The following is a 13,340-nucleotide window of genomic DNA, read 5'->3' on the forward strand; positions in this document are numbered from 1 at the left end:
CTCAATCAAAAACTAAAAACTAACAAGGTTTCAATCAAAGAATATTGATAGTTAGAGACCACATCCAAAGTATCCCATTTATATACAATGATTCTCTCTAGCCTTGCTCAAGCTTAAAGCAAAAAATAAACATGGTTGTGTATCGAGGAAAAAAAATGTGAAAATTACTTTTTGAAAAGAGTTATTACTACCATTCCGAAATAGTTATCTTACACTAAATATAGTTCAGATGACTATTTTAAAGTGAATATATATATATATATATATATATATATATATATATATATATATATATATATATTATGAGAAATGCCAAGTAGATTATCTCAAAAGTGAGGCTCTTTATCGCCTCATGTTTTTTGCACAATATTTTATAATGTAGGTACGAAAATTAATATTGAACGGTAAAATGTCAGAGAGCCCATGAAAGTTCCACTTTGAGAAATTAATTCACTTAGCATTTCTCTATTATTATACATCATATGGCATATCCCCAAAACCAAACTAGTTTACCATTATTGAATCTTTAATTAATAAACTAATTATTGTTTATGAAATTAATTAACTGGTTTATCTGAAGAGATAAGGTAGGCTTGCAAATGGCTAAACCATTGGTCATCCTCCTTACCTTGACCTCGTACCCTCCACTCAACTAATTTTCCATATATTAGATTAATAGATATGTTTATGGAAGACTAGGTTAGAATATCTGTCTGCCAATAAGGCAAAGTCCATCTTAATAACCAATTTCTTTATTTGCTTAAACAAATAAATAAAATCTTATATGCTTTTGAAAAATCCAGATCTCTCTACCTATATATTATTCAAGTAAATAATTAAGTTTCTAAATTTTGCAACTGGATCTGTATACCAACAACCTATATATTATTCAATTTACCCCCAAAAAAAAAGCTATATATTATTCTATTTAGCATGCATGGCTGGTCCAAGATAATTAGTGATGGTGCTCTTTTTATTGGTAATTATTTTTGCTCCAATCATTTATCATGTAACTATTTTTCAAGAAGCATTTGAATTTTTTAAGGCTCTCGACGTGTTTTCTAAAATAATCATTTATAGCAACAAAAGCTAATGAACATAAGTGTTGTTTTACACAATCAATCACTTTTAAACATGCCCTAAAGTTGATCGATCTTACATTGGTCATGATGTAACTAATGATGACATCTACATATTAACACCTGAAGTGAATATTTTCCTACCAATAACGCTATTAGAAACACAAAATTAATCATATTGCTCTCACCATTTCTAACAAACATTACCCGATTACTGTAGATAAAATCCACCTATATTAGAAAGCGAGTTAAACATTATTCTTTTCGTAATGATCAAAGCAAAAAAAAAAATACTCCAACAACCACAAAAATGGACAGTTGGGTCGTGACCCCTTCCCAATTAAAGTATAGCTAGTGTGTCCTGTCAATAGTCTCTTTGCCTAATCAAAGTTTTCTCAAATATTCGGACCGTACTGATATTTTTTGATAAAATATGGCCCTCCCAACTTTAAATTCAATTTTTTACCCTTAAATCAAATTCTACTTTTTCCAATACTTACTTGGAACAAAATGTATTGCGTGTGCCTTATTGGTTCATCCAAATTTTGACAAGATTTGAGTGAAATGATTATGTTGGTAATATTGCTAACTACCTTATCATCAATGTTGACCATCCATAACCATAAGTTATGACGTGTTTGAGATTACTTTTTGAAGGGTTAAAATTTTATGACATTGTAAAATCTTTATAACAATGTTGGGCATAAAAATCCAACAAGAGTTAAAGATCATCTATGTGTTTATTTTTCTTAAAAAAAACAACCATTACCGACATTGTTAACCAAAATAAACTGAATTCATGTGCTTTTTTTTTTAATCACTTACAACTTAAACATATTTACCAAAGTCCCAATCAAACTCTTAGACATATAAGTCATTGTTCATTATTGAAATTTAAGATTTGGGACAGGTTAAGATGGACCCAAATCCCTTGGGTTTTTCAAAATCTTATCTTGCTTTAAATATTCCCTCCTCGGCATTATTTTAAGCTAATCCAAAAACTAACCGATGGGTGGTGCTCTGCTCCCAACGCACTAGTTTTATGTTTAATGTTAGAGTGGCGACTCGATCTAGTTGTACAATTATTGGGACACCATCCGAGATATTGATATGACTTTTGAGGTGGAGGGCAAAATCGCAATAGAAGGATACAAATTTTGGGTGTAAAATATTTATGCTTTTTTTTATTTTTTTATTTCACACATCACGTCAATTAAAAGGTTGAGGGTAAGAGGTTGTTATCCTATATTATTATCGAGAAATGATCATCGTTGGATCTTCTTTGTACATCTATTTATCGTAAATCGTGCGATTAATTTTTGTTAAATACTGTTTATATTCAATTTTAAATAAAAAAAATTTACAATGATTTCTAACGCATGATGTACGATAGACGGATATGATTGAAGGATCCCTAAGATCCTCATAAAGAGGATCTGGCGAGGATCCTCCTGGATTATCACCATTAGAAATAAATCATTAGATATAATTGCTTCACATTGGAAAGTTGATTATTCGTATTTGAGGTGCATATCCTAGCACTTCATAATGTTGTCTGTGCGATAAGAACAGAGGAGTAGAACACATGAGATTAAGTAAGGTTTTCCCCAACGAGGTCACTAACAAATTTAGAACTTGTGTTATAAATGTATAATCTCACATAGTAGATAGTTTAGTAACGTTATTCTTCATTTGTAAGTGAAAGATTTTAATTTCAATTCTCATAAATGATGTGTTTGATACAATTTATTATATTACTTAACCTATATCTAGAACTCCAACCCTTGGGTTAAAACCTTTTTTTTTAACTCATAAAATTTAGGTTTTAACCCAGAAACAGTTTTTTTGTTTAAACCCTTATGGGTTAAATTTTTGGTCCGAGATTATTATAGAATAAATTTGGGATAATTTTATTCTTAAAGTAACTTGTTTTAAGAAAAAAATTATGTAGATTATTCTAATTTAATTTTATGAAAATTTTAACCTACAAATATTTAGATTCTGATAAATATTTAAAAATCACCAAACTGACACCATGAAACTCGTGGAATACTATAAAAGAATATGAAACACATGAAATTTTTTAATTACTTTAGCCATTGGATTTAAATTTGGACCATCATATCTTCATTTTTACCGTTAGATTTAATCATATTAGATTTTAGCTGCTGAATTTAAGGAATTTGTAAATATAAAACTAAAAAAAATCACAAATATGGTGGGCCAACCCATTAACCCATAGGGAATCTTGGGCTAAATTTGCACCATAAATGAGTTTTGGGTTAAAACTCATATTTACCCCGAGGGTTGTAGCAAGTTGGAAGAGGTTTAGAATTAAACCTACAATTTGTGTTTTACCTAAAGAGTTGGTGCAGGTCTTACATAAATATATTTGTTTATATATAAAAATGCATAAGTGGTCCAAATTCTATGTTTTGCAAAATGTAATCTTATCCACAAAGACTCAGTATTCATCTACCAATCAGAATATGAACAAATATATTTCCATGCATCGATGAGAGCAAAACTGTTTAAATCAGTAAAAAAAATTAATCAGTAAATATTTCTAACGATTTATTTATTAGAGGACTAAATCAGGAAGAAAAATAAAAATAATAAGAGAAATATCCGCGACGACAATTATTGTATATACGTAAGGGGCAATAAAAGATTAATTTGTTTTATTATAATATTTTGACACAAGAAAGTTTTGTGTCTAAATACAAATGATGTATTAAAGTATGTGGCTTGGTCGGCAGAAAAGAATGAAAGAGATATTACGATATAATCATTCTTCAGGTAAAATGGATAGGGATGCATTTAATCCACACTCACCGCCTCAGTTGCTGATGTATTCACAATATATTAGATAGGATTTTCTATTACTTTTTTTTATTTGACTTTTTTTATTGTTTGTTATTTTAATTTTAATTGATTAAATATGTTGTATCCAGAAGACTAGAAGTAATCTTATATACTCTAAAATACGGATTCGATCTTTGCCAATTTTCTTCTCTCTATCAACTAACTATTTAACACGCTAATAATTTTATTGTACTAAATAAATATTTGTTCTTCTATAAACGGAATAATGTACTTTGAATAATATCGTATTTGTTTGGTAAAACATATAATTTCTCTCTTCAATAAGACGACACTATTTTTTTTTTTTTGAAGGTGAAAAGAATTTATCAAGACACGATCAAAAGGTCACACACGCTAAAAGAAGCAGCACCACATAGTTTCACAATAAACTTAAAGAACACTTATTTTATGTTATTCTTACACAAACTCTTTTTTTATTATTTAGAGATGATGTGAACTATTATTATTCACGAGAAAATAAGAGGATTCGACTTGCTTATTTATAAGAGAGGATATATGCACTTTGTTGTAGTTGACTGACATAATTTATGTATTCATTTTTTGGCTATAATATTAAACATTATTATTATTTTTCTTTAAGGTTACAAACTCACATAGGAGGAAAAGAGGATTAAAACTCGCTCAAGTGTGTATATAGTAGAAATGCTCTCTACTACTACATCTACAAACCTCACTTATTATTTTTTTAAACATAACGAAGTATTTATACTATGAGGTGAAGGATTTAACCTAAACGAAAAAAATGTGCATAATTATGAGCTATTGACATTCTACCAAGAGTTTATAAACCCTAAAGTTGGCCATAAAAAAAGAAAAGTTCGGCCATTGTCTACTCATAACTTATTTATTTACACGAAAGATAATGTAGAAGATACATTTGTCAAATAATAGGACTACTCTTCTATAAGGTGGGAAGTATCCAATTAGGAGGTACCTATCTCAATAGACGTATCGTTACATTTGATCGAACTTTTTTGTCTATTTGTGATTGATTAATCGTTTTTGCAAACGTCAATCACCAGATAACTGTCAATCACAAGATAACGTTCTCTTATTGGTAAAAAATTAGCCAATTAGAAAGTCTGGTCGGAAGTTACCAATTAAAAAGTTAGTTCGGAAGCGACCAATCATAATATTATGTATCACGTGGACATTCTGTTCTAGTTATCCCACTTAAACTAGACATGTCATCTTACGACGCGCCCAAACTACATAAAAGGATAGCTTATTACGTAATAAAGAAAAATGTGAGATACAAAAAAAAAAGTCATAATTTAAAATGTCAGCGAAATTCAATTCAAATTAAATAATTGCATGGTTAAGGCATTCTCTTCACATCTCGAGTTCAAACATCCTCCATCCTCTTAATAAAAGAGAAAATTACTAATCAAATTTGAATTTGTTCAGAAACCGAAAGAAACACAAAAACCCAGTGCGTTTTGTATAGATCGAGACTTGTAGTTTTATTCTTTACTCATTCCATACTGGGCAGGAAATCGTTCGATAACACTTCCCCGATTTTGTTCTTAGACTAGAAAGTTCTTAATTAAGATATTATCTATACTAAAAGAGCGGGGGAGTGGGCTTGGTCTCATAATGGACTAACAATAATGTGGTTCAAATTCGTCTTTAGTTAGAATCATGCCTAAGACCTATCACATATAAACGAAGATGAATACCACTAAACTGTAATATTAAGTGGCAGAATAATTAGTAACTAGTACAAAAATATTAGCACTTCCGCTTGCTAACAACAATCTCACTTGAATCTCATTGTTTTATCTTCTCGACTCTCATTTGCATTCTACAACGTTGCTTAGTCATCATAACCAATTTATTATGAAAATATCAACTAATTTAAAAATTGTTTAACAGTTTATTATTATTTAATTTTCAACGTTAACATAAAAAATATGATTCGTTTATTTATTAAATAATCATTGATCGGTAAACGATTAAATGTTTGTTTTGACCAATAAAAAATAAATAAAAGACCAAAAATAAAGGATTTGTAATGCATATAAATACATATTATCTTCTCTTAAAAAGCGTGGGAACTAGGAAGAGTGTAGAGATATTGTATTGACATAAATAAGATAATAAGAGTTTCCGGAAATGGATTTTCTTGGTCACTGTCGTCGCCACGTAATCGCGAACGTGTCCGAGCGCGAGCGCGTGCGCATGCGTCCCTATTCGCCTACGGTGGACGTTAGCCTTTTCCTTGCCCCCTCAAAACTCATGCGACTCACTGTTGTCTATATATATGCCTATCCACCTTTACTCTCCTTCTGAACCTGTTTTTTTCCTCTTATCCTCCACCGCTTCCTTAACCTGCGCACGCCCTGGATCATGTGACTCTCCGTCTTCCTCTTCTTCTTCCTTTCAATTGATGAATACAAGCCCCGTTATCTGGAAGCTCAAACGACGACGCCGACGCATCGGTGAAGGGTAAATCCGTAATTCCCCCGATCGCCGTCTCGGAAACTCCCAGTTCGTTCTTTTCCGTTGCTTCGAATGGACGTCCTAGTGGGCCCCACCTTCTCCCTCGACGTATCGTCCTACGGCCCCGCGCCGAAGCAGGACAACCGCAACCGCGGCGGTCTGTACCTGAATCAGGACCGCGGCGCCGCGGTGGCGGAGGAGGCGTCGTCGGACAGCTCGTCGTCTATCGGTGTTCCGGATGACAGCGAGGAAGAGGAAGACTCCAAAGGCGATAACGGCGACGAGGTGCAGAGCAAGTTTAATGGTGGCGGAGGAGGAGGGTTGGGTTCTCTGGGTTCATTTGGATCACTCGAAGATTCTCTCCCAATCAAGTAAACCCTTCCAGATCTGCAAATATTAATCTCATACCGATCATTTTTACTGAATTTTCAGTTTCTGATCCGTCCCATAGTTAATTAATTTTTGTTTTAATTTTTTCAGGAGGGGATTATCCAACTATTTTTCAGGAAAATCAAAGTCATTTGCCAGCCTGTCAGAAGTAAGCAGCACTGTGAGTTCAGTCAAGGAGGTGGAGAAGCAGGACAACCCATTCAACAAGCGGCGGCGGGTTCTGATCGCCTCCAAGTGGTCGAGAAGATCTTCGTCTTCCTCCTCCCTCTACAACTGGCCAAACCCTAAGTCCATGCCGCTGCTAGCCCTAGCCGAAGACGGAGACGAAGATGACGACGAACACGACCGCGATCGAGAAGGCGAGGGAGAGAACGCGTCGTCGGAGCAATCTTCATCGGACGAGAAGGAGGATCAGGAGAGGAGGAGGCCCCCACAGAAACTGCTCGACAGGAGGCTGAAGAGCTTCAAGTCAAAGAGTTGCTATTGCCTCTCAGATCTGCAGGAACACGATGAGCAGTAACAACTGGTGGTATTTTTTTTAATAATTTTTAATTTTATTTAGTTTTAGGGTTGTTGGATGGATGGAGGGGTTTGTGTTGTTTGTACGTGGGCAGTCTGAAAAAAATTTATAAATATATAAATATATATGGCTAACTTTGTTTCTTCGTCGGGAGAGTCGTGAGACAGTAAAAGATCTTTGTTCAAATCAACGAAACTCCTGACTTGGGGCAGAAAAATCATTGTGGTCATTTTTTGTTGGTATAACGTTATATTAAAAAAATAAAATAAAAATAAATAAGTGAATTAACCATCAAAAGAAAGGAAAATTAACAAAAAAAATTAAAAAAACTTCACTTTTAATGAAAAATCATTTTAAAGGCAGAAGAATAAAGAATACCAAAAAAATGTATAAATATGATTTTTCGTTAAAAATGAACAGTATCAAAAGTATTTTGTTAAAATTCTAAATAAAAAAAGAAAACCGGCACTCATCTCGCGCCACGACACCATGTCACCAACAGACTCTCTAGAAGTCTACGCTTATCAAAATTAAAGCCCAAGTCAGTCAACCTAATACTATCTAAACAACCAAGTGACGTTTAGTTTTCCAAAAACAAAAAAAACAACCAAGTGACGACTAATGAGGTAAAAAGATACTTTTGCCCCTACATCTCGACGGATATGAGAACAACGATAATTGCTAACAATTGTGTTCAGTAGAGGTTTTTTTTATTCCTCGTGTCTGTAATAGGGTTACGTATTAAGTGGCTTTTTATTTTATGCGTGTAGGAGGTTTTCATACATGAGATCGTTTTAAATCAGAATGATTATTTAACTCTCTAGCTTTTGATGTAAATATTTCAATTCTTCTTTAGTAATATTTGAATTTCAACCAAAAAAATAAACAAAAAAGAACAACGATAATTGCTAATTGGATCGACATTGCTAACGGACTTGACACAGGATTATGATTAACAACTTTTCACCATAAATTCAGGTCTCCTCACATAATATTTTAGCAGTATGATTCCTTTAGTGTGTGGATTATCGTTTTTTATTTTTTGATTTATTTTTAGTGTTAATCGGATATGGATAAACGTATGGTGATCCGCTGGATCGGATGTGTGAAGTACAAAGACATGTTTGCCCCTCAATCAATTATTTAGGTCAATTTTTGGTATGGAATATTGACTATAAAATATTGCTGACCTTTTATCCTTTTTCCCATCCATAGAAAAGGGGAAATTGAAAACAGAGAGTACTTTTTTTTTCTTAGAAAAACTGGACTGAACTTCTGCTGTGTTGAGCTGGACATCCATTAGAATTTGGGATGCGTTTTAACGTTTGACATACATTGCTGAATCTAACTGTAGTACGAGCATAGAAGAACTAAGAGAAATTTAACAGATGAATATGAGCTATTTAAGAGAGAACGTTTAGTAGAATGACCCGTCAGAACGAGAAACGAAAAAAACACGCGCACATTAAAAGTCTTCGGTGATTTTGTGAGGCCCAATCAGCATACGCCGGGTTGGACGTGGTAAGTCACGTTGCCGCCTTTGTTGCGCAGAAATTGCAGGGACATTCCAAAGAACCATCAAGTCAACGAAAGCCGTCAATTGGAGGCTCTTGAGAACCGGAAGCGGCTGAGCCAACCAGAGAGAATGGTTGGAAGAGTCGAGCCTGATATTAATAGCGTGAGAAACGGAGGGAAAGGATCGGGGAAAAAGAAAAAAAAAAAGGTTTTGACGTTAGTCAAAGGGCTATGAGATACCATAAAAAATTATGGATTGCACAGAAGACCAAATCGAGGAAGGTAAAGAAGGTAAGTGGCTGAATCCCTCGAAAGTCTTGAGGGTGAATTATCATTGAATTATATACGAGTACGGTAGCTTGACTTACAACTTACAGGTATAATTGCTATACAAGAAATACATAAAGGGGATGATTTAATTATACAAAAAATTAGAGATTACGAAAATTATACGGAATCTTAAGAAATAAAAAAACGTATCCATCAATATCATCTTTCAATGGAAAGGTGGAAAACGAGCAAACAAGAAAACACAAGAAACAGAAGCTGATGGAATTAATCAAAACCTAAAAATAGTGAAAGCATTAGCCATGAAACCTAAGTTTGGAAGTCACTAGAATCTTTTGTTGGAGGGAGGATGGAGAGTAATGTTATTCATACGATGTTTTTGTACCACATTTTCATACCACCTTAGGTGGCATTTGATGTGGACAGCCACATCATTTGAATTAATCAGATTTTTAAATTTAGTTCATTATTTAATAAACTAATAATTAAGAAAAAACTAGTTAATTAAATGTTGATTGTGGTATACGAAGAGTATTTATCCTTCATTTCCTTGGGTTTTGCAAATTTTTCAAATGATGTGGGTGTCCACATCAGATGACACCTAAGGCACCTTATAGAAAAACATGGTAGTAATAACATTACTCAAAAGCAAATTCATCCAATCCCATACCACTAAGAGTCGAAGAACTCAATTTGTCATACTCATTCATTCTTGCGAGCGAAGCAACATGATGTGCTTCCTTTATTTTGCTTCATATCTCAACTACCTAACTTCCAACCAGTTTGCTACAGCTTGGTTGGAGTTAATTCCCCCACATTGTTTTTAGGTAAGAGCACGTTTTCCACTACTTGCTTTATAACCGTGTTTTTCTTTTAACTATTATGTTGGGCCTGGCCGCTGATGCTAAAATGTGATCAAGACAGGTTTGAAAAATTTAAGCTCAATCAACTTATGTCATGTCCAGGAGCAGAAGCATCTCCGGACTCGAAGAAGACCATTCAGCCATGTCCACGAGCAAATGCTACAGTCATTATATTTTTTGTATTTAGTACTACGGTCAAGTAATATTCTTCTTCATCTGTAAGTGAGAGGTCTTAAGTTTGATTCTCGCTAAAGGCGAATTTGAACTACATTATTGTTAGCCATTGTGAGGCTAATCCCACCCTCATTTCTCTTAGTATAGATAAGATCGTTTGTTAAAAAAAAAAAAAAGTGACATTGAGCTGTAAACGTGGGTTTGTCCAGTTGGTTAATAACATCTATATTCCCGTAAATTAGAACACCGTCCTGTTAAAAAGTGATGGCGAGCTTGGGTTGGGCCTGAAGTTGGGCTAAATACAAAAAGATCAAGTTTAGGCCCTACTCTTTTCACAGATGGGTCGTTCCTATACTGATTGAGATGTAGGACAGAGTGTGGATGCTCCAACTTGTACCCATACCATGGCGTGTCTACTCGCGCCACTTCGTCCCACCTCGCCCTCACTCTCAATCCCTCGAACCAGATTTGGGGCCAAACCTCCGTCCAACGCGGCCCCCGCCCCGAGTCGACTTATTCACAACTCGATGAGCCAACCCGCAGCCGAAGGCAATCCGGACGTCCCAAAGTCCGACACCACGGACGTCCTGGTTCAGTACGTCGTGCTCCGGCGAGACCTAATCGACACGTGGCCGATGGGCAGCGTGGTCACACAGGGCTGCCATGCTTCCGCGTCCGCCATTTGGTCCCACAAAGACGACCCCGTCACCCTCCAGTACTGTGGCCCGGAAAACATCGATTCTATGCATAAGGTAAATCCAAAAGCTTTAAATTGTGAAGGAAAAAAAAATTGGATTTTGTTGTGTTTATCAGTTTGGATTTCAGGGTTTTGGTTACCAAATGTGGAATGAAGGTGTGGTTCTTAGTATTTTTCATGTTCCTTTTACCGGAGCGGTATTCTAACGTAATCTAAACTACGAGGAGGGAAATTCGAACTTTGATGTTAATGTTACCTCTTCTTTAAAAAAAAAAAGGGTTTTAGCCTATACTGTGAATTTTGTCCACTTGGGCGCACAGAATGTATGAAATTCGTCGTGTCACAGCATAAAGTTAGAGTCTTTACAGAGGTAAACATGTACGGTAATATGAGGTTGCATAGCTTAAAGTTACTGTTCGTTCAATTGGGTTATTGAGATTTATGCTGGGAATTTTCTTGTTAATCGGTTAATTGGGTTTGAGAATTGCTTGGACTACTGCTGGTTTTTGTTTTGCATGTAGTGTTGTTATTTAACCTTTGCTGCAGGTTACTCTTGAGGTGAAGGGTGAACCCCAGATATTGAATTTGTCAGAGAAGCTGAAAGCAGGTGGCATAGCGCACAAGCTGTGGATTGAGCAACCCGAAAACTTCCCAACCTGTCTCGCCACAAAGCCCTACCCCAAATCCGCGGTATCGGCGTATTTTAAAAAGTTGAAACTCTGCAAGTGAAGTTACTGTCATCCTCATTAGTCCACAGCCATGAATTGTGTACGAGTTTCAAGGTTAACTTGTTCGTTTATGAATAGGTTCATAGGATTTTTTTTCAGTTTTTCTTTCAGTTTATGTTGAATGTGTTAGAACACAGTTGGAGAAATAGCAATCCTAATTGGTTAAGAAGTAAAATCCGGAAGGCGGTTCGATTCAGTCGGAAAATTCATTCATATTGTTTTGGAGCAAGAACGGGAGCAATCAGACGAAATTTAGAAAGAAATCGAAAACGATTGCAAGTACATGTTAATAGAGTCTGTCATTCGCAGTATATATTCTGCTATATATACAAAACCAAAAACTGTAAGCTCTCTACATATCATGTGAGTTCATCACTGCACTACCAATTTTCTAGCACACAAGCTGCAGTAGAGCTTGCGCTTGGTCCTCCAATACAGCGGCAGGAAGCAAAACCTCCAGTTGCTCTCGACATCCATGGCTTGCACCATTCCTCCACAGTAAGGGCATGCCCCCGGTGCCGGTTGCCTCGACAGCACCCTCTCCTCTTCATCACACACGAACACCAAACACATGATCGAATACCCTTCTTCCTTCTTCCTTTGACCTCGAGCCTTTCTAGGGTTTCCGGCTTTGCTTGCTCCTCCGCCTGTCTGCCTTTCTTTCCTGTCTCTGGTTGCTGCTACGAGATTTGCTCCAAGTGATCGGAAACTGAAACCGTTCGCTGGCTTACAAGGTGCAAGGCAATTCCGATTTATACAGAGAGAGAGGGAACTTCCAGAAAAACGTAGCTTAATCTGGAAGGTTGGAAGGCAGGTCCAATGGTTATGTAAAAACCGCGTATGTAGAAGATTCCAACCCCAAAGGTGACAAGTACAATTTACATAAGATAACAACTTTATGTTAAATCTATCTTATCTAGATATTATTATATACGCGTTGATTCTGTCTTCTGTGTTCCTTATTTTCCTCAAATGCGTGTCAACATTTGTGACTTATCTGTTTTGACGCAAGCGACTTTCGAAAATACTAGAATCAATCGTGCATGTGCAGTTTCCATGTTGATGCTATATCGATCGTCGCACTCACGCTTTTGCTTTTTTGATGAAAACTTCCTTGAAACTCGGTGCAAAAATCTACGGCGGTGTAATGTGAAATGAATGGTAATTTAAAAAAAAGGAATCATATCCCTCATCATTTTCATCTATCTCGCTACTATTCTCGTGCACTAAGTCACGAGTTATTGTTGTCACGCCTTGCTTTTTCAAAACATCAATGATGCTTGTCAATATAAATCAATTCAAGTGGATGCTTCGCAATCTTATTTAAAGATCTTTGGCTTTAATTGGATTGCTTTGAATTTTCCGTCCAATAATTGAAAGCATGAAAAAGATGTTGCAACTCTCAACCCCCTTCAAATAAGTAATTCAACTTTTAATAGTAAGAAAACCGATCTGAATCGACTCAAAACATAGAAAACCAACCCAAATGATTGGTTGATTCTATTTTATCTTTCAAACCAGCAATATTGAAGATAGGAGATTCGAGCACAACATCCTTATTTGGGTTAAACGATCATAACCACCAAAATTATAAGTCCCTTTTCTTAGTTGATTGTAGTCGAAATTTTTATCTTTGTCAAAAAACGATTGTCATCCATTATTTGTTTTCTTTTTTTTTACTAAAAAGTATGGCATCAATTCAGAAACTTAATTTGAACCAATGCAAAATAGGAGTATGATTCTCTCCCATTCTATTCT

General features: G+C 35.3%; 3 protein-coding genes across 3 annotated transcripts; 2 read left to right on the forward strand and 1 right to left on the reverse strand.

The window, feature by feature from the left end:
• The first annotated feature begins 6,241 nt into the window (after positions 1-6,241).
• LOC126604303 (protein OXIDATIVE STRESS 3 LIKE 4-like) lies at positions 6,242-7,462 on the forward strand. Its single transcript, XM_050271502.1, has 2 exons — positions 6,242-6,778; positions 6,888-7,462. The coding sequence occupies exons 1-2, from the start codon at positions 6,480-6,482 to the stop codon at positions 7,315-7,317; spliced, it is 729 nt and encodes a 242-aa protein (XP_050127459.1). The 5' UTR covers positions 6,242-6,479; the 3' UTR covers positions 7,318-7,462.
• Positions 7,463-10,522: 3,060 nt separating this feature from the next.
• LOC126604304 (uncharacterized) lies at positions 10,523-11,757 on the forward strand. The gene is made up of 2 exons (XM_050271503.1): positions 10,523-10,909; positions 11,401-11,757. Exons 1-2 carry the CDS (start codon positions 10,562-10,564, stop codon positions 11,581-11,583), a joined length of 531 nt encoding a protein of 176 aa, XP_050127460.1. The 5' UTR covers positions 10,523-10,561; the 3' UTR covers positions 11,584-11,757.
• Positions 11,758-11,774: 17 nt separating this feature from the next.
• On the reverse strand, positions 11,775-12,424 carry LOC126604305 (uncharacterized). Its single transcript, XM_050271504.1, has one exon. The coding sequence runs from the start codon at positions 12,153-12,155 to the stop codon at positions 11,955-11,957; it is 201 nt and encodes a 66-aa protein (XP_050127461.1). The 5' UTR covers positions 12,156-12,424; the 3' UTR covers positions 11,775-11,954.
• Positions 12,425-13,340: the final 916 nt, after the last annotated feature.

The sequence above is a fragment of the Malus sylvestris genome, chromosome 15 (assembly GCF_916048215.2).
Source record: "Malus sylvestris chromosome 15, drMalSylv7.2, whole genome shotgun sequence".
Taxonomy (NCBI): Eukaryota; Viridiplantae; Streptophyta; class Magnoliopsida; order Rosales; family Rosaceae; genus Malus; species Malus sylvestris.